Source organism: Pelobates fuscus, chromosome 13 (assembly GCF_036172605.1).
Source record: "Pelobates fuscus isolate aPelFus1 chromosome 13, aPelFus1.pri, whole genome shotgun sequence".
NCBI lineage: Eukaryota > Metazoa > Chordata > Amphibia > Anura > Pelobatidae > Pelobates > Pelobates fuscus.
The window spans coordinates 26,879,855-26,906,714 of record NC_086329.1 but is presented as its reverse complement, the minus strand read 5'-3'; the positions used below and the strand labels follow the sequence as shown (position 1 = coordinate 26,906,714).

Sequence of the window (26,860 nt, the reverse complement as noted above, 5' to 3'; positions counted from 1 at the left end):
GAAGGTCTGGTCTTATTTCAGTGTTGACCATAAACCCAGCTTGGTCAGACTCTACATATTTCTTAAGAATGGTTGCCCAAAACGTCACTGCATGTTCCATAGGAGGCTTATGAATTGCTTATATGTAGAAAGCTTATTTTATACGGTAGTACTCTGACATTGCATGCCACAGTGGAGCCTAAAGTGTAGAATGAGGCACTTGTGATTGTAGGTCAGTGCTGGCTAGGGATAGGAGTCTCTTCCTGATGAGGTCTACCCGTTGCTGTACTAAAGCGTGCATTGAAAGAAACTTTAAGAGGTGTGTAAATGTATATTTTTTTAATTCTGTTTTTAATGCATAATCTATACAAAGCACTAAAAGGAACACTCCAGGCACCATAACCACTACATAGTTTTGTAATGATTATGATGCCAGGCGTACCCTGGCACCTTCCTAAAATGGGTTCTGGTCATCTCCGCTATGAAAGCCAAAATACTGTACACATTGAGCTAAGCCGAATGGTGCAAGGCTTACATCATTGGCTGAAAATGATTAGCTGACGCTCTCAACCAATTAGCTGACCCTACACGACCCGCTTAGAGAGCTCTTAGCAGGTGCGTCTGGCTCTCTATAGAGGAAGTGACTGGTGCCCAGCGGTCCCTAACTAAGAAGTCAAACTGTTAGTAAGTGGTTTGACTACTTATATGAGAGACGGGGCTACAGGGCAATCCTGGCACCACAGCGTGCTGTAGTGGATATGGTGCTTGGAGTGTTCCTTTAACAACTGGTTCATTTTTTCCCCATTAACAAAACACCAGTCAGGCTTATTGGTCCTGTGTTTGCAATGCATAAGGTTAATGATATCATGCAACATCAAGGTGATTTATAACCCATGAATTTTGGAGTAATCTGCAGCCAGTTGATAAAAAGTCAAATTCTTTTGTGTTGCTGAATAGCTCAACAACTACTAAAAACTTTCCTTTCCAGCTACTTAATAAAGTTGTGTGCAGCTATTCTCTTTGGTCAGTAGCGGAATGTATACATTTATTAACAGTCCAACTTATTACGGTGAAGGTTCATTATCACACTAATTAAGTAAATTGGGTTTGTGCCAGCAGAGATATACATCGGGCAAACGAAAAGCCCAAAACATAATTATACAAAATATCCACTCCCTGCTGACCAGAAGTATTGATAAGCTACCATGCCATGCACTTTAATTGATAGTTCCTTCTGCTCTGTCCTGTTCCAATGGATATTTTGTTCTGTTTCAGGTTTAATCATTGATGCTTTTGGTGAATTAAGAGACCAGCAAGAACAAGTTAGAGAGGATATGGAGGTATGTAATTATATTATTTGTAATTATATTTATCCAATCTGTTATAATTAAATAATGGCTTTTTTATACAAACAAAATACTGCATTATACGTTTTTATTTTATTGGGTTATAGATGGAATATTTTAATAAAAACATTTGATAAGTAACAGTCGTATCTGAAGCATTAGTGGCCAGCAAAAATCTAAATCATAATATGATAATGAAGCTGTACTCATTAGTGAAATGAAAGATTATTTGAATACATGGTTTATCAATACTCACTACGATACAGCTCTGTTTTTACATCATTCTATCAGCCCACTGGCCTGGCTATTTCAAACTGCATCATTAGCTATTGTAGTGTGTAACGGCAAAGTTAGCGCAGTGATTAGATGACAAATATAGTATATAGTGATAACCTTCAATTTCGAATAATAAAAACCTACCTATTGTATGTGTCTTTAAAGAAGAATGTATGTGTGGGAGTATGGAATCTTCTCAGGCTTTTCACCTATAATGAACGTGCGTTTTAAGTTCTCAGTGATAAATAGCCTGCATACTTTACTGCATGCTTCCGTTATAGTGTTTTATATAGTTTTAATTATACCAACTGCAAAAAAATTTGATTGTCCCATACAGGGAACTTCGTATCCAACAATTCCCGATTTCCAGACTTTTTTTCTAAAGTCCCAAAGGAAAATGTCTTTAGAAAGCACAGTGTGCACACCATTAAACATGCTCATCTTGTGAAAGATCAATTTTATGCCTATGTGAGACATTTGCCGTAATGCTCCGTACATAAGCAACGCTGCATGTTATGCTTCCTTTTGGGGAGTGCATGTCATAATATGTGATGAACATTTCATCATTGACACTTTCACCAAGGTCTTTCAGCACTGGAAACTTTGAAATTAAGGGCATCCAACATGTTTACATGAGTACACTAGTTCCTTATTATAAAATAATAAAAAAAAAACAACATGTAAATATTCAAATATTAAGGGACCAAATGTAATTAGAGATCCCTTTTATTTAGTGTACTAATCTATTTCCACCACATCCATTGCTAACAGGGTTTAAAAGGGACTCCAATTAATTGCATGCCCCCTTCTCCCAATTCATAAATGTGCAGATTTCAACAGAAATCACCACCTTTATGAATCGATTAGGAACACCCACTGGCAGTCAAGTTGACAACCAGGAGCATTTCGGGAGTTACATTGCTAGAACAATCAGTGAAGCAGACATGAGAGCTTTCCTATAAGAATTTAATTGGGCAATTGCAGCGCCTTCCCAGTTTTCATCCACACAGGAAGGGGAGACTGTCATCACTGACAAACTCCCAGAAGTGGAGTGGAACACAAATGAGAGGGAACACTGAATATCATATTTTCCAAGGAATCTGCACCACCAATATGATCCCCAGACTTAGTTATTTGAATGGGATAATCAGCATGCAACTGAGTTGTCTACATGCTCAGCCTTCTGTTTGAATGCTGATTGCTCATTTGTCACTGATTTCTTAAATGTCACATGTAACAGATCCCCAATACTCCACCTACGTATATCTGCTGTAGTTCTCCCAAATGAAGCAGTGATTAAAGCTCTGAGCTACCCAAATATCAGCCTAGACTTGATGAAGGGTACAACAGTAATAATTTTTTATGGCCAGATGGCATGCTTTTATACACATCAGGGTACAGTCAAACACTCAGGATGTCTAAGTCAGGATGACTAAGTATCAAACATAAAAATGCCCCAAAACAACATAAAAATATATAATAACCACACAAAAATTACATCCTTAAATAGCCCTGATCTGAGCACCCAAGTTCTCCAAATAGCACTCAGGTGCATGCAGTGTAGGGGAAACGCCACCGTGTCAAAGTTCTGACTGGCTGCACACATGGTATGCCTAAAACAGTTCCAGGGTGTTTGGTGCTTTGGCCGGTCAACTTTCGGGAGCTCCTGTTGCTGCAATACAGGGTGCTCCGCCTGGGTCTCGGGTAGCGTTTGTTCCCTTTAGCCTCAGGTACATTCCCACCAAAAAGCGCTCTCCTGGCAGATTTCAAAGTCGTTCAAAACCCCAGACACCAAGTTGTCGGGGAGCCGCACAGTCACCTCATGCCGAAAACAGTTCCATAACATTTGCGGTGACCGGGAACCCACAAAGTCCTCATGCTGAATTTAGTTCCATAAAGATCGCGGCTAAGTACCGCTGAGGACAATTCGTGGGTTTCTTCATGCAAACAGCCGCCAGGGAGCTAGTGTTTGGTTCCATTCGAATGAAGTGAAAGTGCCGAATCAGGGGCACCCAGGGAAAGCTGCTAATGGAAGCTAGGGATATTTAACTCCCGAACAGGGTTTCTGTATGTGGCCCATAGTGCTTGGGCAGGAGGCTAGCTAGCTAGCAGGCTCCTCCAGGAGTTTGTGACAAACGTCCAGGGTAAGGAGCGTTTGTCACACCACATATATGTATTCTTTCAACTTGAGTAACAATAGTGTAAATTTAAAACAGTATATATGTGTATATATATTATATTTGTAATAAAATGATTTTCTTTTCTTTTTTAGACAAAATGTTTTATTTGTGGAATTGGAAATGATTACTTTGATACAACGCCTCATGGGTTTGAAACACACACGTTACAAGAGCACAATCTGGCCAATTATCTGTAAGTAATGCAGTCCAATATGAATTAAACTTTTCTGCATGTTTCAATATTATCAGTGGTAGACACGGACTGGCACCTATATGTTTTCATACCAACCTGTTTTCGGCAGCAGAGCTCTGTTTTGTAGACAACTCTCTGAAGATTGGATAGTCTGAAACGAGGCATATGCAATCTCTGCTAGTCAAGAAACCTTATTTAAATACTCTTAGCATTTACATATGTGAAAGGAACAAGTTAGAATTTAACTATTTATAAGAAATAGTTCTTACATACATTTTTTTCTGTACACAAATTCTGTGCATTAATTTAGTGACTTTTTAAACTGTGATAACATACACTAAAATAGATTGTGCAAAACACTATTTTCCAGTGTCAGAAGGGTCTTATTTACTCATGATAACACAGGCTTGCTATAGTACACCATTTACTGTGGGCAGCTGACCAAGGAAAAGGCAAGCCTGTTTTGGATCGTGACCCAGGGGTTATGAATCAGTGATTTACATAGGAGTTATATGTTTAAGTTGAGTATGAAATCTGTAAATTGTGTCTGCCAGGTGTCTAGATCAAAAATTATTATTTAGCCATGGAAACAATACATTATTGTCCCAAGTGCACTGTAAATAAGCTTTGGTTATTGGAATAGCAAAGTGTCTGGAGTGCGCTGCCCAAATTCTGTATAACTGCATCCACACTAGTAAAAAATACTCTAAAATTAAATAGCACTTAGCTTTTAGAGGGATTCCATCCAAAAGTAGATGCTTTCACACACACACACACACACCTGTGAATAGTCCAAAACACTATATTCACCATGCGAAATCCATCATGCATGTAATGTTTTGGGACCTCCTTAGACTATGTATATGTGTCCAGTGATCAGAGTCACTTGGGAGGGTCTACCCTTGTGGACAGGAAAAGGGCTGGAATTGGGAGGCAGGTATATTGTGTCCATGGGAAGAATGTTAATAACGGAGGTTTCGGCATATTTCACGTGCAGATAGATGCCAAAGCCAGAGGAATTCATCTACTCTGACCTTTTCAAATTGAGAAGGCGGAGAGGAGTGCATGGCCACAGGTGTCAGATGTTAATTCCTACAGGATATCTACAAATGTCTCTTGAAGTCAGCTCATATCTTGATGATTTTCCTCCTTTTTGCTTCTGCTTGGCAGAGGCATGAATTCCAAACACCCAAAACATCTTACTCTGAGGGATGGGGGCTGTCACCCCTCCTCCTTTCTTCCAGCAGCAGTTGAACATGTCAGTAATTTTTTTCTTCAATTTTTCTAAGAACCCCCTGACAATACCTGCTCCTCCTGAGATTAAAATAAACTGCAATTCTAGCTTGCCATTTTTGCAATAATTAGTTGCTACATTTGTGTATAGTGGTATTAAGAGTTGAATAAAATGAGCTGTTGGGTTAAGTACGGTAGTTCTTTAGGCTAATATAAGCATCCTTAGAGCAGGAATCCGTCCTTGTTATCGTCCTCACTAAAACAGAGACTTAGGCCAGATTAAAAAATATATATATTTTAAGTATATTTGACAAATGTGAAGGCTTTTCTAATCTAATACAGTACGTCGACCATGCTGGGAACTAATTATCAGTAACCATTACCAGCACTCAGAAGTCCAAATATCTTATCTCACACTTACCATACTCCTCGACTCATGGGAATATTTTTGTGTGTTTTTTTCCAGGTTCTTTTTCATGTATCTCATTAATAAGGATGAAACAGAACACACTGGTCAGGTATGTACCTAATTTGTTTTTGTGTCATTTTTTCCAGATATTAATGAAAATAGGCCTTTATAAGGGCCTTCAACTTTAGTTTATTTAAGCAGTTTTTGTGTATAGATCATGCCTCTGCAGTTTCTCTGCTCAATTCACTGTCACTTAGAAAGTAAATCACTTTATTTACGCAGCCCTACTCACACCTCCATGCATGTGACTCACACAGCCTTCCCAAACATTCCCTATAAAGAGACATCTAATATTTAACCCCTTAAGGACACATGACATGTCTGACATGTCATGATTCCCTTTTATTCCAGAAGTTTGGTCCTTAAGGGGTTAAACTTCCTTTATTGTAAGTTCTGGTAAATTTGGAATTTCTTATATACCGCTCTATTAAGAGCCTGCTAGACCCTGCAGCCACTTGTGTGAGGTTAAACTTTAATTTACAGAACATGAGGAAAAAAACTTCTAAAGCAAGTTAACATCTGATTGAAAATTAAAAACCAAAAAAAAAAAAAAAAACATTTTTGTTTAATGCAGGCGGTGTGAATCACAGCTAGGGGAGGTGTGGCTAGTGCTGCATAAACAGACATAAAAGTGATTGAACTTCATGCAGGGGCATGAACTGTACACCAAAACGGCTTCAATAAGCTAAAGTTGCTTTGGTTCCAATAGTGTTCCTTTATTAAATTGATGGAGGATTTTGAGTTAAATTCTGAAAGTTTAAACAAATATACATCTTGAGCATTCTATACATGTATGAGAAAAGGATGTACTTTTCTCAACATGAAGCAAGTGATAGATAAGGGCATCTTCAGACGCTCTCAGTCTATTGCAGATGCCCAGTTCGATAATCCATTAAACCCGGGAACTTGAAATGGAGAAAAAGGGTATACTGCAGTTTTACCATTGTAACATCTGAATCAAAATATATCAATGATGATTTAAATGGAAAATGGTTGTTTCATAATACGCTATACTTGCTCATGTGATATTGATAAGGGAAGTGTCTTTCCTGATAAGGGAATTTGTTAAATGAACACTATGCTGATAGTGGTTATGGTTCTGCTCCCCGCCTCACTTACTGAACCTGAACTCTCTACCCGTTGACACATTCAGCAAATGCGATAGCACTGCGCATGGCTTAGCTGTAGAGAGCTAATGGAAGCTACTTTGCTGATGAGCTTCTGACTCTCCATAGTAAATAGTGGAGGCAGGCCCCAAGTAAGCAGTCAAAGCATCTTAAATAGTTTGACTCCTTTAACAGGGGGTGCAAGGGTACCCTTGACACCAGTTGAAGTGTTCCCTTAAGCAACCCTAGTTCTCCCCCTGGTGTTGATGGGGAGAATGGGCTTTCAATAAATACATTAATTGTAGCAAATAGATGTTTATACCTCTTTAAATTAATGCAGGAACAATATAAACTCCCCTTCTAGGCAATGGAACAGTAACTATAATATCCTTTATGGCAGTTGTTTCCAATCTTTTTTTTTCACTTGAGTACCCCTTGGTAGTCCATTTCCATAAATTTTACCCCTCATATGAGCGAAATATTTGTAATTATTATGGTTGCTGTTATTCAAATGTATATGTTTTTCTCTGCCCCATCTCCCCTTTTTTCCAGGCTCTCCCTGATTCTCCTCTGACCCAGCCTCCACCTGCTTCTCACAGTGCAGATAGACACATGTGGATACACAGGCACACACACTGATGCACATGCAGATACAAACAATGACACACACATGCAGATACAAACTCTGGCACAAATGCCGATGCACAGATACAAACACTGACATACATACAGATAAAGACACACAAAATAACAGATACAAACACTGATGCAGATGCACAGATACAATCAATGACACACTCACACATATACCTGTACATACATGCAAATACAAAGACACACAGATACAAACACTGACACATATGCACACACACTGGTAAACATACAGATATACAAACATACATGCAGATACACACGCTGACACACATAAAGTTGCACAGAAATACTGACACATATACACATGTACAGACACACATGTACAAATACTGCCAAACATGGAGATACACAGATGGCAAACTGACATACATACAGTTAAACAGACACACATACAGATGTACAGACATATAGATACACATATACAGTTGTAGCGACACACATACACAAACAAACAGATCCAAAGAAACACAAATACAAACACTCCCAGACATACAGATACACACATACAGAAACACACAAACATTGCTGCACATGTTGATACATAGACATACAGATGTACAGACAAAAATTGTCAGACATACTGACACACACAGCCACACATCCAGATACACTGACATACAGATACAAAAACAGACAAATACAAACACTGCCACAAATACAGATACATAGAAATACAGATCCAAACAAAGCACACACATGCAAATTCATAGACATTGGAATACAAACACTACCACACACACAAACGGATCCAGATACAAACATATATGTAAAAACACACAGATACGAACACAGACACACATATACAAACACTGCCACACATGCACATACTTAGAGATACACACAAATACAAACACAGACGCAGATACACAGACATAGATATACAATCACTGCCACACACATATACACAAACAGATCCAGTTACACAGTCATACAGATACACACATATACAAACATTGTATCTGTATGTCTATGTATGGCAAACAATGACACACACATACACCAACAGATTCAGATACACATACAGGTGTAAAGACACACATGCAGATACAGACATAGAGATACACATATACACACAGATTCAGATACACAGACATACAGGTACAATAACGAACACACACACACAATATATATATATATATATATATATATACATATATTATATATATATATATATACACACACACACACACACAGATACAAACACTGCCAGGCATGCAGATACACAGATACAAACAATATCACACAGATACAGATTTAAAGACACACAGATACTATCACTGACATACACATATACACAAGCAGATCCAGATACAAACACTGACACACATGCAGATACACGCACAAATCCAGTTACAGACATACAGGTAAACACATATACAATCACTGACACACACACATATATACAGATACACACACTGCCAGGCATGCAGATACATTGACATAGAGATACAAAGAATGACACACACATACACAAACAGATCCAGATACACATACCGATGTAAAGACACAGAGATACAATCACTGACACACACACATATAAACAAACAGATCCAGATCATACACTGACACACATGCAGATACACAAACAGATCCAGTTACACAGACATACAGGTACACACACACAGATACAAACACTGCCACAAATACAGATACATAGACATAGAGATACAAACACTGACACACACATACATAAACAGATCCAGAGACACACACAGATGTAAAGACACACAGATACAAACACTGACACACATGCAGATACACAGACATAGAGATACAATCACTGCCACACACATACACAAACAGATCCAGATACAAACACTGACACACATGAAGATACACACAGATATATATATATATATACACAGATACACACATACAGAAGTAAAGACACACAGATACAAACACTGTGTATCTGCATGCCTAGCAGTGTTTGTATCTGTGTGTCTTTACTTCTGTATGTGTGTACCTATATGTCTGTGTAACTGGATCTGTTTGTGTATCTGCATGTGTGTTTGTATCTGGATCTGTTTGTGTATATGTGTGTGTCAGTGATAGTATTTCTATGTCTGTGTATCTGCATGCCTGGCAGACAGAGATACTATCACTGACACACACATATACATACACAGATACAAACACTGCCACACATGCAGATACACAGACAGATACAGACACTGCAAGACATAGAGATACAAACACTGACACACATGCAGATACATAGACATAAATATACAATCACTGACACACACACATACACGGATACAAACACTGCCACATATACAGATACATAGACATAGAGATAGAGATACAAACAGATCCAGATACAAATACACTCATGCAGATACATAGATATACAAACAATGACACACACACATGCAGATACACAGACATAGAGATACAATTACTTACACACACATAGACACACACACATGCAGATACACAGACATAGAGATACAATTACTTACACACACATATACACAAACAGATCCAGTTACACAGACATACATGTACACACAGATACAAACACTGCCAGGCATGCAGATACACTGACATATACATACACAGATACAAACACTCCCACACATACAGATACACAGACAAACAGATACACACATACAGATGTAAAATCACACAGATACAAACACTGCCACACATGCAGATACACAGCCATATAGATACAAACAAAGACACTCATGCAGATACATAGACATACAGATACAAATACAAATACAAACACTGCCACACATGCAGATACATAGACATAGTAATAGAAACTATAACACACATAAGATACAAACACTGACACACATTCAGATAGATTAGACATACAGATACAAACACTGCCACACATGTAGATACACAGACGTACAGATACAAACACTGCCACACACATATACATACACAGATTCAGATAAACAGATACAAACACTGCCACACATGCTGATACACAAACAGATCTAGTTACATAGATCCAATAACTGACACACACAGATACAAAGCCATACAGATACAAATACTGCCACACACCTGCACAAACAGATGTAAAGAAACAGAGATACACATACATACACAGAAATACAGATACACAGATACAGACATACAGACAAAGATACAATCACTGCCACACATGCAGATACATAGACATACAAATCCAAAGACACCCAGATACAAGCACTGCCACAAATACAGATACACAGACATACGGATACAAACAAAGACACTCATGCAGATACATAGACATAGAGATACAAACACTGCCACACACACAAACAGATCAATATACACATACAGATGTAAAGACACACAAATACAACACAGCCACACATGCAGATACAGACATACATATACAAACAGATCCAGATACAAATACAGACATAGACATACAAACAATGACACACACAAACATATCCAGATACACAGAGATGTAAAGACACACAGATACAAACACTAACAGACGTGCAGATGCACAGACATACAAACACTGCCACGCACACAGCTATGCAGATACATAGAGATACAAACAATGAGACACACATACACATACAGATGTAAAGACACACATCCAGTTACACAGACATACAGGTACACACAGATACAATCACTGACACACATATACATACAACGATCCAGATACACAGGTACAAACACTGCCACACATGCAGATACACAAACAGATCCAGTTACACAGATAATCACTGACACACACATATACAGATACAAACACTGCCGCACAGACATAGAGATACAACGACACTCATACAGATGTAAAGATACAAACACTGCAACACATGCAGATACACATACATACAGATACAAACACCGACATACATAAACAGATCCAGATACACAGAAATACAGATACAAACACTGACACACATGCAGATACACAGGCATAGATATACAAACAGATCCAGATACACAGACATACAAACACTGACACAAATACAGATACACAGACATATGGATCCAAACAAAAACACTCATGCAGATACATAAACATGGAGATACAAACACTGCCACACATGCAGATACACAGACAGAGATACAATCACTGACACACACACAAACAGATCCAGATACACAGACATATTGATACAAACACTATCACACATGCAGATTCAGACAGATACTATCACTGACACACACACATACACAAAAGATCCAGTTACACAGACATACAGATACAAACAAACAAACAGTTCCAGTTACACATATCCAATCACTGACACACACATTCAGATGAATAGACATACAGATACAAACATTGCCACACATGCAGATATACAGATAAACACACAGATACACACAAACACATCCAGATACACATATACAAACGCTGCCACATATGCAGATATAGACATACAGATCCAAACAAAGACACGTATGCAGATACAATCACTGACACACACATATACACAAACCGATCCAGATACACAGATATGAAGACACACATATACAAACACTGCCACATATGCAGATACATAGACATACAGGTCCAAACAAAGACACTCATGCAGATACACAGACATAGGGATACAAACACTGCCACACACACACACACACAAACAGATACACATACAGATGTAAAGACACAGATAGAAACACTGTCACACGTGCAAATACACAGACATACAAATACAAACAAAGACACACATACAGATACATAGACATAGGGATATAAACACTTCTACACACACAAACAGATCCAGATACACACAAACAGATGTAAAGACACAAACATACAGATACAAAGAATGACACACACAGATACACAAACAGATCGATGTAAAGATACACACTGAGACACATACAGATGTACAGATACACAGATACATTGCCCTACATATACAATCACTGACACACACATTATAGACATAGACATAGACATACAGAGCACTAACTAGGCATATGGCCGGATCACTGAACCTGAGTGCGGGGTGAATTGTTTCTTGTGGTACAGATACAAACAATGACACACAGATACACAGACATACACATACTGATACACACACACAGATATAGACATACAGATACAAACAATGATTTACACACAGATGCACAGACATACAGGTCCAAAGACACTCATGCAGATACACAGACAAAGGTATACAATGACACACAAATACACAAACAGATCCAGTTACACAGACATATAGACACACAATGACACTCATACAGATGCAAATACTGCTACACACAGATTCCAGCCATAAAGATATGCACATACAGATGTACAGAGATACAAACACTGCCACACACACACAAACAGATCCAGATACACAGACAGAAAGAAACACTGCAACACACGCAGATATACACACCTACAGATACAAACACTGCCACACATACAGATGTAAAGAGACACAGATACAGAGACTGCCATACTTGCAGATACATATACACACAGATAAAAACAATGACAGACACAGATCAAATTACACAGCCATACAGATGTAAAGTCACATATACAGACATTGCCACACACAGATACATACACGCATATACATTGACAAACAGACAGATACAAAGACATACAAATACACACATACAGATGTAAAGACACACAGATAGAAACACTGCCACACATGCAGATATAGATCCAAACAATGACACACACAGATACAAACACTGCCACATATACAAATACACATACATACAGGCACACACATACACAGACATATAGATACAATCACTGACACACACATATACACAAAGTGATCCAGTTACACAGATCCAAACAATGACAGACACATATACACACCGATCAAATTACAGACATACAGATGCACGCATACAGATAACACTGCCACACATACACAGATAAAGTTACAAAGACAGACACACACTGCAACAGATGCAGATACACAGACATACAGATACAAACAATGACACACATACAGATACAAACATTGCAACTCAGATACAATCACAGACACACACATATGCAAATACAGACAGATACAAACAATCACTGACACAGACAGCTCCAGATACACTGCCACACATGCAGCTACACAGACATACTGATACAAACAGGTCCAGTTACACACACACAGACACAATCACTGACACACAAATAGATACAGATACACAGACAGTTGTACAGACATACAGATACTCAGACATAGAGATACAATCACTGACACACACATATACATAGACATGCAGACAATCATTGACACAGACAAACCTACAGATACAATGACACGCACATACACAGATACACAAACATACAGATGCAAACAATGACAGACACAGATAGACATAAAATCACTGACACACAGACATACAGATACAAGCATTGCCACACATGCATATACACTGACACAGATACACAGCCATACAAACAAGTACACATTCACCCACTTAGACACACAGACATACTGACAGATACAGATACACTAACAAACACAGACATTCAGATACACACTCAGACACTCATACAGTCAAATATATAGAAACAAATACACAGCCTGACACACCTGGATACAAACAAACACTACATACATACTGACAACCAAAATACATACCTTTTTTGCTGTCTTCTGCTGGCTGGGGCTTTTGGTAGTTGAGGTTTATTTCCTCTCCCTTTGTGGCACCCTCCCGTGCGGCTTAGTATGTTACAGCAGGGAGGAAGTTTAATTTCGTTGAAAGTACCCTCTGAAGGCACAGGATTAGTTATAGAGCCTGATCGTGGCTCCGTGCTATGTAACTGGTTCCATTAATACTGTTACATTATAGCCATTATTCAAACTTGTCTTACTCTGGGAAGGCACCAGGATACTTCATCAAACCGTTAAAAAACAATGGCAGGGCTGCACCTCAGTGGAGATAACTGGGAGCTCCTTATAGGAGCTCGTAGCAGTAAGGGGTGCACAGTGGGATCCAGGTTAACTACTTACTCTGACAGGCTGTAGTGATTAAGGTGCCTGGCGTGTTTCTTTAACGATATGTGTTCTCACTAATTGGATAATAAACACTAATAACGAGGCATAATCTTGCATATATTGTCAAACACTGTTTCATTGGGTTTTTACGTTCAGAAGTAGAGATACATTTCTAAATGGTGACTCTTTACTATTTTTAAAGATGGCCTTAAGATTACTTTTACACTTGAGCACTATAACCACTACAGCTCAGTGTAGTGGGTATGGTACATAAGGAGTCACATCAATCTATTTTTTTATACCATTTTGAAACAGTTTGACAAAAAACGGGGCATATCAAATATCCATATAACCCCTAATGCATTCTTTTACTCGGCCATGTTAGTCTAGGTTTAATGGAACAGACACTGTGACCATGTGAAAATGAAAGTTCAGCTTTTTCAATTTGATTGGAGACCGGGTGGGTTATTGGCGCCAAGGAGAGTCACAGGTTTTTCTGATTTTTTTAAAAAAAAGTACCCCCAAATTATTGGAACTGCACCATTGGGGTCCTTACACCATAACCACTTCACATAGCTGTAGTGATAATGGTGCTTATCTTGGTAGCATTCCTTACAGACTGTACAGGGATATTTACTGAAGTGTGACTTTTTCCCCCTGAACTTTTTCAGTTCAGCTATTTTTGGCCTCAAATTTGAAATTCCCGTGAATTGCTCACTTTAGAAAAAAAAAAAACATTGTGTACAATGCCGTGTCAGGTTAGGTGGATCCATCTCTACATATAACGTTTATTCAAGAAAGTATGAAATTTTAATTTTAGTTAATAAGCATGTTAAATCCTACGGACTCATTTATATTATACGTACGTCCACTTTATCACTACATACGTGACTTGCTAAAGGTAATCTACAAGAGTAAGAAAAAAAAAATGTGTTATTGGTACATTTTGTGAATGCAGTAATATACCTGGATGTTTTGTTTCTGACACATTCAGACAAGTCTAACAGTATTTTAACTAATTAAACCCTTGCCATCCAGCAATGTGAATATACAGGTTAACCTCTGTTTATTACTGCATTGCAAAGAGCTCTGAATACATTGGATATATTGTTTGTAGAATGCCCTGTTTAGTACAAATGATTATCTCTACAAAAATATCATGCTTATTATGCTATACGAGTGAAAGTGCTGTGAAATTTTTTTGCGCTATATAAAAATTAATATAATAATAAAATAACTCATTTGTATACACATTTCTTTAGTTTTAAGTAAAAATCTTTTCCAAGATGATTTGCACTTCCCTCAACAGATCGAAAACGTGTAAGATTAATATCTTTAGTTTCACTTTAACAGTGGAACACTTCCACACAAAATAAGATAGTAATTCTATTTTTTTTTAAAACAAATTACGGTATCTAAAGGACAATTTCCCCCCCAAATGGTATTAAAATATAACATCCAGAAATTGGCAAAGCATATTATGCGCTGGCTTTGATATTTCAAAAAAATGATTCTGTGTTTGTCTGTAAGAGTTGATTTAGCTTTGTTGTTTGTTTCTATGGCAACTGATCTGCAATATGCTTTTATTGATCACATGACACAATTCTTTTTGTTAAATGTGAGAGTATGGAGTTGGATTCCAGGCTTGACAAAGACCATTACGGTCAAATAATGTTGGAATTAAGGACAGTCACTAAAAGGTGATGTTTGGGAGTTTTTTCTCCTACTGTTACATGGGCCTAAGGTGGGAACCCATATTCTGTAACCATAACCACACGCTGCTTACTGTGGTGAGTGCTGGAGAGCACATTATTTTGACTGCTATTTGAGGCCCTGTCTCAAACAAAACAAGCAGCAAAAAAGGTTACCTTCCCCCACAACATTTCTTAACCCCTTAAGCCTGACAATATAGTGTTCCTTTAACCCCTTAAGGCTTAAGGGGTTAAAGGAACACTATATTGTCAGGAATAGAAACATTTATTCCTGACACTATAGTTCTAAAACAGCTGTTTAGGGACTACCCCCTTGCCTCCCATTAAAAAGGTGAGTTTACTCACCTTATTTCCACTGCCGCTGAAATCATCAAATTGGATCTCAGCCAGACCAGGGCACTGGGAGGCTATTGGGCACATACGGCAAAACAACACACTAACCAGTTCAGCATCTCCTCATAGAGATACATTGACTTAATGCATCTGTATAGGAAGCGTGCAGAATCTTCACGCTGAATGTCAGCACTGATGCAGATATAGTGGCCGGCTGAGTGACTGGAGGTGTTCCTAGGCAGTAAAGTAAACACTGCCTTTTCTCTAAAAATTCAATGTTTACATCAAAGAGCCTACAGGGACAGGCCATAGACACCAGAACTACAACATTAAGCTGTGGTTGTTCTGGAGAATACATTTGAAGTTTAAATTATTGTTATTGTTGCTCTGTCACTTCAAGCTTACTTTACCTATCTGTGCTTCTTTTCTTCATTTCTGATCTATTCCTCTTTAAAACAGAAGTCAAAGTAGGGACTGCTTTGTCTTGTGTATTTTTCATACACTATCTTGACCAGGATGTGGACCTTCTCTTACGCCCCAAGCTCCACCATTTGTGAATATTGTAAAGTGTAGGAAAAATAAATGACAAAGTAGTCCCTACTGTCTTATGTTTTAAAGAGAAATAATAGATCAGAAAAGAAGAACAGATGTAAGAAGGGAAGAGGAAACAAAAGGAGAAAGGTAAGTTTGAGGTGACAGTCACTTAAAATGGTTACTCCGGGCTTAAAATACTAAAATAAAGCCAAAAACCTACCTTCAGTCCAGCACCAAGTTATCTCTGAAGCTCTATCCACTTACTTTCTCATCATCACTGTTTGTTTTGCAGCCCAATCAAATGCTTCTCATAGAGAAGCATTCCGGAAGTTAGGGCAGGTGCCACTCAAATTATTTTAATGGAGATTTATTGAATGTAATGGAACTCTATCAGAGTGAAAGCTAGACTGAGCATGCTTGCTGTATTCATGAGCATTGAGATTAGCTAAGTGACAATTCACCTCACGGTTAATACCCCCCTCCCCCTCAGATGGCCCAAGAGTTGGGGAACAAACAGCAAAGGATGCGAGAGAGACTTTTAACGGGTTAATTTGCCTGTTTGCGAATGAGCCAGGTGCACACAGTTCTAAATGATTTACATTGCAGGTGTGCTCACAGGCTAATAACATCCAGCGCTGGCTTGCTATGTGTGCCAACGATGGACATATTTTATGCACAGGATTAAAGGACCACAATAGGAACCCAGACCACTTCAGCTCAATTAAGTGGTCTGGGTACCAGGTCCCTCTAGTTTTAACCCTGCAGTTGAAAAGATAGCAGTTTCAGAGAACTGCTATGTTTCACTGAGGGTTAAGCCAGCCTCTAGTGGCTGTCTCACTGACAGCCGCTACCGGTGCTTCTGCAATTCTCAAAGTGAAAAATAACAGTGAGAAGACGCTGGACGTCCTAGGAAAGCATTGAGTAATGCTTTCATATGGGCTGTTTGAATGCCTCTTCCCGCGCATGCGCATTCGGATCTGACGTCAGTAGGGGGTGGAGAGTTCCCCAGCACAGAGGGAGCCCAGCACTGATGAAAGGTAAGTGGCTGAAGGGGTTTTAACCCATTCAGCCCGGTGGAGGGGAACCTATAGTGACCCTATAGTGCCAGGAAAACAAGATTGTTTTCCTGGCACTGAAGTGTTCCTTTAACATAAGTCAGTGCAGAACTGAGTTCCAGGCCGACTGGATCCCAGCTGCCAGAGGTAGAACGGTAAAACTCTGCACCTGCAGACTCCTTGCACTAACCATGATCACTTCTAAATGCAGATGTGGTCATGGAGTATTCAAATATTGCACAAATAAAATGCACATATTTTTTATTTAGTATACCTGAAATACAATCTTTCCATACTAGCTATGTTAAACGTTTAAATAAAAAAAGCTTGGTATTAAAGTGGTTAAAAGTACACTATGGGAACTGTAACAACTCATCTCAAATCTCAGTGACGTTGTTATGGTCTCTGGAGGTCCTGGGCACCATCTCACCTGATAAGGTTTAACCCCAAATTCCTCCCAATTGGGGACAAACAGATGCTGCCAGGGGGACTTTGGGTCTGAAACATTTGAAAATGGTACCCAGGACCTCCACCATAACTTTTCATTATTCTCAAATAAAGCAAACCATTGGCTTAGAGAGACACCATTTCATTACCTGCATTAAACGTCTACACCTTGTGAAATATCGTGTCACAATCCCTAGAAACCAAATAGAGCAGCATTAGCATCATACGGTTTACTCACCAACGATCTTTCTCTGGTTCTAGGAATCCTACGTTTGGAAGATGTATCAAGAGAGATGTTGGGACTTCTTCCCAGCAGGCGACTGTTTCCGTAAACAATATGAAGACCAGCTTGGATAATGAATCACCAACAGCCAGATCTAACTGGAAGGAGCCTGGGTCTGGACCAACCATTATCGTATGGGACATGTTTACCTAAAAACTACTCCTGCCCAACACGATTACCAGCTGCTCGTCTGGAACAGAGTCATTTCCTTAATACCAAGGATGTGTATCATTACACGAGTCAGGTGTCTAACAAATGTGCAATTAAAAACCCAGATTTATAGAACAAAAAAAATAAAATCAATCACTACAATAAACGGATACTCTTACACATGTAATTAGCCATAGTGCCATTTGTTAAGTCACTGAAAACCAGATCACATACGGAGCAGAAAGGACCTACAGCCACAAGTTTACTTACGAACCAATGATATTCAGCCTGACTGCACCCGCTCTCCCAGCTGTAGTATCCACCATCTATTTTGTATTCCTCTGTCACCAAACCACAGGCAGGAGTCTCGTTGCTAGACTCCTGCAATAGCTGCCCCAGAATACAAGGGCTAATTGACAACCACAGGAAATGCACAATATTTATCTCCACACAAACTGCTGAATGTTCTGTGCTCATACAACAGTGAAACTTACAGATTTACTGTCAAGTTTTTTGTTTTTTTTCTTCACAGTGCACTGTAGACCTCATCCAGCAGTTATAACCAGCCCCCGTGTCCGGAGACGCATGCATACGGTTTTCTCTAAGATTTTTGTTCTTCTTTCTCTTACTTTACTCAGTGAGGCTTTTGATGACGCCACTTATCAGAAACCTGACGCTAGTCACAGACGCCATGTTTATCGAAGTTTGCTGCATCTGTCTTTAAGAACGTTGCGATCTTGAGCCTGAAAGAATAGGATATTCTGAAATGGTTATAGACTTGGGTTATTACATGTGAGCTATTGCACACATTTGTGGTATCAAAGTGGCTTACAGCTCCTAGGTACCAGTTTACCTATGTAAGATAGTCTAAGCTAGGAAGTCTGATAGTATTTATCTCTAGTTTGTAAAATTTCAGGCAGTAGAAGAAAAAGAAAAGGGGGAAATTGCGACTTAATGCTTTCTTCGACCCTGAACATAACAGATTAAGTGCCTTAATCGTCTGTAGACGTAGCTATGCAAGATGTGTTTTTGTTTTTTTTATGTTAGTATATTAGGTTGACGAAATACACAAAGTTGTGCTGTTCTTTGTCTTACTGTATGAAATGAGAAACTGCATTCTATTGCTATTTAGTTTTTCTTTCAATGACAGTTTGCTGTTATTTAAGGAAATTGGAATGTATCTTAAAATATCTTTAATTCTCTTACATGGAAATCTTATGCCAAATCCAAGCACTGCTTTCTGGTCATTGGTAAGTGCTGTAGTGAAGCTGCTAACTTTATGCATTTTTCTTCAAATAAAGTGCCCATCGCAATAAATAAATGATTAACCATACAAGCCTTTTTGTTCTTACTGTGCACAGGCAAGATGTCAAGTGGCACAGGACATTACTCTTTAAGCAATGCAATCCATTTACCCTATTACATCGATTGCCAAACAGACAGGTTTATGTAATTGTGCAGAATATTTTATTTCATGCTGAAGTGAATTGTAGATAGACTACCTAAACATGCACCGGGTTTCAGTATGAATATCAGCCAATGGAAGGGTGACTCATCCAAAGGTACAATACGGTTTCAGCCCTATATGTTCTCTACATATCAGGAAATCATGCTGTCCAACCAGTCTTCTAAATCCTCAGCAGTAACAGCCTTTTGCTTCTCAGCAGCAGCTGGGCAGACGGCATCTGTCACGGAAGATCCTATGGAAAAAGTAAATAGATAAAAGAAGCCCAAGAAGTGTAAGATCTTGATGATTAGGCAGTAGGAAAGTCTCTATATGTCATAAATCCCACAAATAAAGAAAGTGATGAAAATGGGAATTTTTTACACGGTCAGAACTAGAACTAGGAGTTTTGTGGCTTTTGATCAAATCTAAGTTGACAGCGAGAGTAATAAGTGATCCAGTCCCAGGCAGTAATGTGCACGCTGCAGAATGGCCCATGGGTAATTGGTAACCCCTACCTAACTGTGACTTTATATTCAAATTATACACACAAAAAAAAGTAATTGTCGAATCTTTACAAGTTGGTTATTACGTTATAAGATTTGTGGTTCAGGTTTCAATTCAATGCTCAGAAAATAAATCACTACAACTGCCGTTCAACTGACAAAAGACTTATATTCAATAAGTACAACGTGCATAACTCTGTCCAACTCGGTTATTCTGGGTTAATGTTTGCGTGATGGATGTGTCCTTATTCAGGAAAGTATGCCAAGGCCGCTGTAAGCCCTATGTTATCGCAAGCATTGCTCTGCCTATTAACAATAAATAGAGTCGCACATGTTGATTGCTCACTCCTCTAAAATTAAAAATCATTAAAAATGTCCATTTAGGTATTTGACAACCTTAGGGAAAAAAATATATTTTCCATACAAACTTTGTACTACCATAAGAAGATGTCACAAAGAGCAAAATATCTTTCAATGAGTCTTCCAGCCAAGTAGCAGAAACTGAATGATCCTAATCAGGGCCGGACTGGGATAAAAATTCGGCCCGGGCATTTTTTTATCACAGCGGCCCACTAAGAAGGGGCGGTGCAGAGAGGGTGTGTTTTGTCGTCACTAACGACAAACACGCCCCCCTTCTCAAAGTGCAGGCCAGGGCAGACCATGCGCAGAGCTCTGCTAAAGAGCTCTAGCATGAGAAAAAAGCCCTGTATTTGTTCTGCACAGTGCAAGCAAATTTAATAACATGCTTGCACTGTGTTTCCTTGCAACTTGTCTCTGGTGTCTCTATAAATGGATACCAGGAGACAAAAATGCCAGGAAAGAGTATCGTCCTGTGTTTGGAGCCTGCTTGTGGGATTGTGTGTGTGTATAGAGTGAGCTGATTGTGGTGTGGTATTGTGTAATAAGGTCGGTTTTAGTCGTGTTGTGTTTGTGGTGTAATGTAATGCATATGTGGCTAGGGTCTGTAAAGAATGTGTGTATAGGGGATGTAGCAAGTGTGTGCATACAGGCTATAGTGTGTGTGTGTGTGTATATGTGATGTAGTGTTTGTAGAGAGTGTGTGTTTAGGGGTGTAGTATGTGTTTGCTTACAAGGAATCTAGTGTGTGTATGTCAGGAATGTAGTGTGTGTGTGCGTGTGTATATATATATTTGGAAGTATTGTGTATGTGTGTGGTGCAGTGTGTTGGGGAGGTTCGGTGTGTATGTGAGGGGTGCAGTATGTGTGTATGATGGATGATGTGTGTGAGAGTGCTGTGTATGAGGGTGCTGTGTATGATGTGTGTGAGAGTGCTGTGTATGATGTGTTTTGTGATAGTGCTGAGTGTGATGTGTGTGAGTCCTGAGTGTGATGTGTGTGAGAGTGCTGAGTGTGATAGTGCTGTGGATGATGTGTGTGAGTGCTGAGGGTGATGTGTGTGAGAGTGCCGAGTGTGATAGTGCTGTGGATGATGTGTGAGAGTGCTGTGTATGATGTGTTTTGTGATAGTGCTGAGTGTGATGTGTGTGAGAGTGCTGTGTGTGAGAATGCCGAGTGTGATAGTGCTGTGGATGATGTGCATGAGTGCTGAGTGTGATGTGTGTGAGAGTGCTGTGTATGATGTGTTTTGTGATAGTGCTGAGTGTGATGTGTGTGTGAGTCCTAAATGTGATGTGTGTGAGAGTGCCGAGTGTGATAGTGCTGTGGATGATGTGTGTGAGTGCTGAAGGTGATGTGTTTTGTGATAGTGCTGTGTATGATGTGTTTTGTGATAGTGCTGAGTGTGATGTGTGTGTGAGTCCTAAATGTGATGTGTGTGAGAGTGCCGAGTGTGATAGTGCTGTGGATGATGTGTGTGAGTGCTGAGGGTGATGTGTGTGAGGGTGCTGTGTGTGAGAGTGCCGAGTGTGATAGTGCTGTGGATGATGTGTGAGAGTGCTGTGTATGATGTGTTTTGTGATAGTGCTGAGTGTGATGTGTGTGAGAGTGCTGTGTGTGAGAATGCCGAGTGTGATAGTGCTGTGGATGATGTGCATGAGTGCTGTGTATGATGTGTTTTGTGATAGTGCTGAGTGTGATGTGTGTGTGAGTCCTAAATGTGATGTGTGTGAGAGTGCCGAGTGTGATAGTGCTGTGGATGATGTGTGTGAGTGCTGAAGGTGATGTGTTTTGTGATAGTGCTGTGTATGATGTGTTTTGTGATAGTGCTGAGTGTGATGTGTGTGTGAGTCCTAAATGTGATGTGTGTGAGAGTGCCGAGTGTGATAGTGCTGTGGATGATGTGTGTGAGTGCTGAGGGTGATGTGTGTGAGGGTGCTGTGTGTGAGAGTGCCGAGTGTGATAGTGCTGTGGATGATGTGTGAGAGTGCTGTGTATGATGTGTTTTGTGATAGTGCTGAGTGTGATGTGTGTGAGAGTGCCGAGTGTGATAGTGCTGTGGATGATGTGCATGAGTGCTGAGTGTGATGTGTGTGAGAGTGCTGTGTATGATGTGTTTTGTGATAGTGCTGAGTGTGATGTGTGTGTGAGTCCTAAATGTGATGTGTGTGAGAGTGCCGAGTGTGATAGTGCTGTGGATGATGTGTGTGAGTGCTGAAGGTGATGTGTTTTGTGATAGTGCTGTGTATGATGTGTTTTGTGATAGTGCTGAGTGTGATGTGTGTGTGAGTCCTAAATGTGATGTGTGTGAGAGTGCCGAGTGTGATAGTGCTGTGGATGATGTGTGTGAGTGCTGAGGGTGATGTGTGTGAGAGTGCTATGTGTGAGAGTGCCGAGTGTGATAGTGCTGTGGACGATGTGCGTGAGTGCTGAGTGTGATGTGTTTTGTGATAGTGCTGAGTGTGATGTGTGTGTGAGTCCTAAATGTGATGTGTGTGAGAGTGCCGAGTGTGATAGTGCTGTGGATGATGTGTGTGAGTGCTGAGGGTGATGTGTGTGAGAGTGCTGTGTATGATGTGTTTTGTGATAGTGCTGAGTGTGATGTGTGTGTGAGTCCTAAATGTGATGTGTGTGAGAGTGCTGAGTGTGATAGTGCTGTGGATGATGTGCATGAGTGCTGTGTATGATGTGTTTTGTGATAGTGCTGAGTGTGATGTGTGTGTGAGTCCTAAATGTGATGTGTGTGAGAGTGCCGTGGGTGATGTGTGTGAGTGCTGAGGGTGCTGTGTGTGAGAGTGCCGAGTGTGATAGTGCTGTGGACGATGTGCGTGAGTGCTGAGTGTGATGTGTGTGAGAGTGCTGTGTGTGATGGGTGTGAGAGTGCTGTGATGGGTGGGAGAGTGCTGTGTGTGATGGGAGTGAGAGTGCTGTGTGTGAAAGTGCTGTGATGGGTGTGAGACTGCTGTGTGTGATGGGAGTGAGAGTGATGGGTGTGAGAGTGCTGTGTGTGAAAGTGCTGTGATGGGTGTGAGAGTGCTGTGTGTGATGGGAGTGAGTGATGAGTGTGAGAGTGCTGTGTGTGAAAGTGCTGTGATGGGTGTGAGAGTGCTGTGTGTGATGGGAGTGAGAGTGCTGTGTGTGAATGTTAGAAGGGATTGAGTGTTGGGGGGGGTAAAATAAAATGAAAGAGTATGCATTATGTCCCCCCCTCCCTTCTTACCTTTAGCCTGGGAGGGGGGGACCGGCATGCTGGTGAGTGGGAGGGGGGGCCGGCACTCCGACACCATCCCTGGTGGTCCAGTGGTGAGTGAACAGATCCGGGTCGTTGCCATGGCAAGGCGCCGGATCTCGCGAGAGGAACCCGGCGGAGCTGCAAGATAGAGCTCCGCCGGGTCCTCTACCTCCCTCCCCAGCCGCATGTCTCTCCAAGGGGGCCGGTGAGGGAGATCTCTGATCTCCTCACCGGCCCTTCATTGAAAACAGCGGGGCCGGCGCTCGGATAGTGCCGGCCCTGCATAGACCGGCAGGGGAGATCCTGGGACCTTCCCCTGCCGGCCTCGGCCCATGGCCACCGCGGCCCACCGGGCATTTGCCCGGTGTGCCCGATGGCCAGTCCGGGCCTGATCCTAATAGTGAAAAAAAATCCAAACACAATGTCCTGATGATAGCTGTGCAGAATCATGTTCATGTATCCACAAAAGTGTCCCCAGGTGGCATTTGTTAACCCCTTAAGGACACACCTTCTGGAGTAAAAGGGAATCATGACAGACAGTCAATATCCCCTTTGTTTACATTGTGGAATACTTTGTAGTTGAACGGAATGGTCATGCCTTTGATTTAAATTATACAGAATATGGTTTGGGAGGCACTGTAATAAAAAACTTAAAGACTGACATCTGTCCCCTGTTTGGCATAATCCTTTAAAATGAAGAAAGAAATTCTCTCAATGTAACAAACCATATCTACAGCCCATGGGAGGACCTATCTATGAAGGTCAGGTTGGTGCAGAGTGTGTGTGTTGGGCCCTCTCTGTAATACAAGTTCTCCTTAGAGAACTATAGCCAAACTCACATAAATCACTACAGTAATGCCTTTGCCGTTAATGTGGCATTAAACTGACATGGGCAAAAGCAGCTCATTAGTCAGGAAATGTTTATAAAACAAGAGCTAATCTGAAAGCTGGGAATGTGCAGTGTTGTTTAATTACAAAGGAAGCAGAATATTTTAGCCCAAACTGGAGAATTATTTTTACACCCTCAGGTCTGCACCTTGCTTTAATGTTTGGTTGCTATCTACACACAATCAGTTCATAAAACAGGTAAACCCAACCATTGCAGATCTGATAAGCAAGGTTGGTATAGCAAAATGTTGTGACTTACCAGAGTTTTCTGGGGTTTCACAAAGATCGATCTCCTTGCTCCCATGTGTTAGTTCCACATGATGTTTGGTGTGTGTTTCTTCTATGACTGGAGCATCGAGACCCAGCAAAAAGTCCAGATCCTCATCTACTGTTGGCAAGCTGTGTTTCTGTGGCTCTTGTGGCAGATTCCCTGTGTCTGTCTGTGGTGTGGGAAGTAAGTCTTGCATGGAACTCACGGATGCTCCTGTGACTACTTGCTTGGTAATATTTGGAGGCTGGTTTGAAATGCTATTTGATTTGAACTGAGGAAGTTCTTGAGGCAGCTCTTCCTACAGAGAATCAAAGTATAAAACCAATAGGTATAACTCATATCAGCAATTACCACACTTAAAAAAAATACTTGGGGAGGGACAAACATTTTGAAGGAAAATATAGATAATGACAATAGCATGAGCTAAACACTCACATCTGTTGACTTATATCAACAACTTTTTCCAATAAATTCTGCAATGTCTTCACTCAAGACATTTTAAACAAAATCAGACCAGGCCAATATTTATCTCTTAATGCAGCCATGACATATTATCAGAATACACTTGAGTTCTAGCAATCGGCATTAAACTTGCACTAATAAAAAGCAAATGTGTTATAAACCAGTTTGGGTATTAAGACAAATGGAACAAACAAAAATCATGGGGTAAACACAGAATGTGAGGTTATGTTACAAACGTCAGTTAAGGCAAACTCATTAAATTGCAGTAGGAATAAAAGAGTCCGGATTAAGTAGCTGATAAAAAAAAGTCCAACATATTTCCTTAAGAGCTAATAATATCAGCTTGGTATGAAAGCATCTCATTCTAAAGTACAGCTCTGTTAAATATGGATACTTTATAAATTCTCATCGGTGGTGTTATAACATTTCCAGAATGGAAATTATAATTTTTTTTTTTCTTTTTTTTTTAAAACCCACACATGACAAAGAAACAAGTCTCGATTAGTTGCCACTAATCTTTGCAGAAATTCTACTTAGAAGGAAAAGCTACAAATCCTTAAAAGAACACAACGGCTTAGCGTTGAAAGCTATATATTGATCTTGCTTGATTTCTTTTCAAATGATTGTAACTACCTTCTCCCAGAATAAGAAGTACTTACACTGTGCACCTGTCGAGCCTTCCTGTCACTGTTTTAAATGCTGCTTCCCTGCAGCTACTGTGCTTTCTTTCTACCATTACTGAGCAATGCTTAATGTTGGCCCCCTGGCAGTGAAAGGGTTAGAGATCTTCTCTATAGTACGTAATTACCAGGCAGTGTAGAAGCATTGTGTTGCCTACAGCTTCACATCAGACATGTTAATAA

The 26,860-nt window shown here is 40.0% G+C and overlaps 2 protein-coding genes across 5 annotated transcripts in view; one reads left to right on the top strand and one right to left on the bottom strand.

The window, feature by feature from the left end:
* Nucleotides 1-20,173, top strand: part of RYR3 (ryanodine receptor 3) — a 477,900-nt gene extending 457,727 nt beyond the window's left edge. For all 4 annotated transcript variants that reach the window (XM_063439165.1, XM_063439168.1, XM_063439167.1 and 1 more), the window contains exons 100-103: nucleotides 1,255-1,319; nucleotides 3,874-3,974; nucleotides 5,674-5,725; nucleotides 18,666-20,173. In XM_063439165.1, coding sequence (XP_063295235.1) covers nucleotides 1,255-1,319; nucleotides 3,874-3,974; nucleotides 5,674-5,725; nucleotides 18,666-18,761 — 314 coding nt within the window. In that variant the 3' untranslated portion in view covers nucleotides 18,762-20,173. The remainder of the gene's footprint in view (nucleotides 1-1,254; nucleotides 1,320-3,873; nucleotides 3,975-5,673; nucleotides 5,726-18,665) is intronic.
* An 88-nt stretch (nucleotides 20,174-20,261) lies between these two features.
* The window catches only part of AVEN (apoptosis and caspase activation inhibitor), a 327,188-nt gene continuing 320,589 nt past the window's right edge, over nucleotides 20,262-26,860 (bottom strand). Inside the window, exons 5-6 of the mRNA XM_063439174.1 lie at nucleotides 25,524-25,833; nucleotides 20,262-20,537 (exon numbers count right to left, since the gene is read on the bottom strand). Coding sequence (XP_063295244.1) covers nucleotides 20,437-20,537; nucleotides 25,524-25,833 — 411 coding nt within the window. The 3' untranslated portion in view covers nucleotides 20,262-20,436. The remainder of the gene's footprint in view (nucleotides 20,538-25,523; nucleotides 25,834-26,860) is intronic.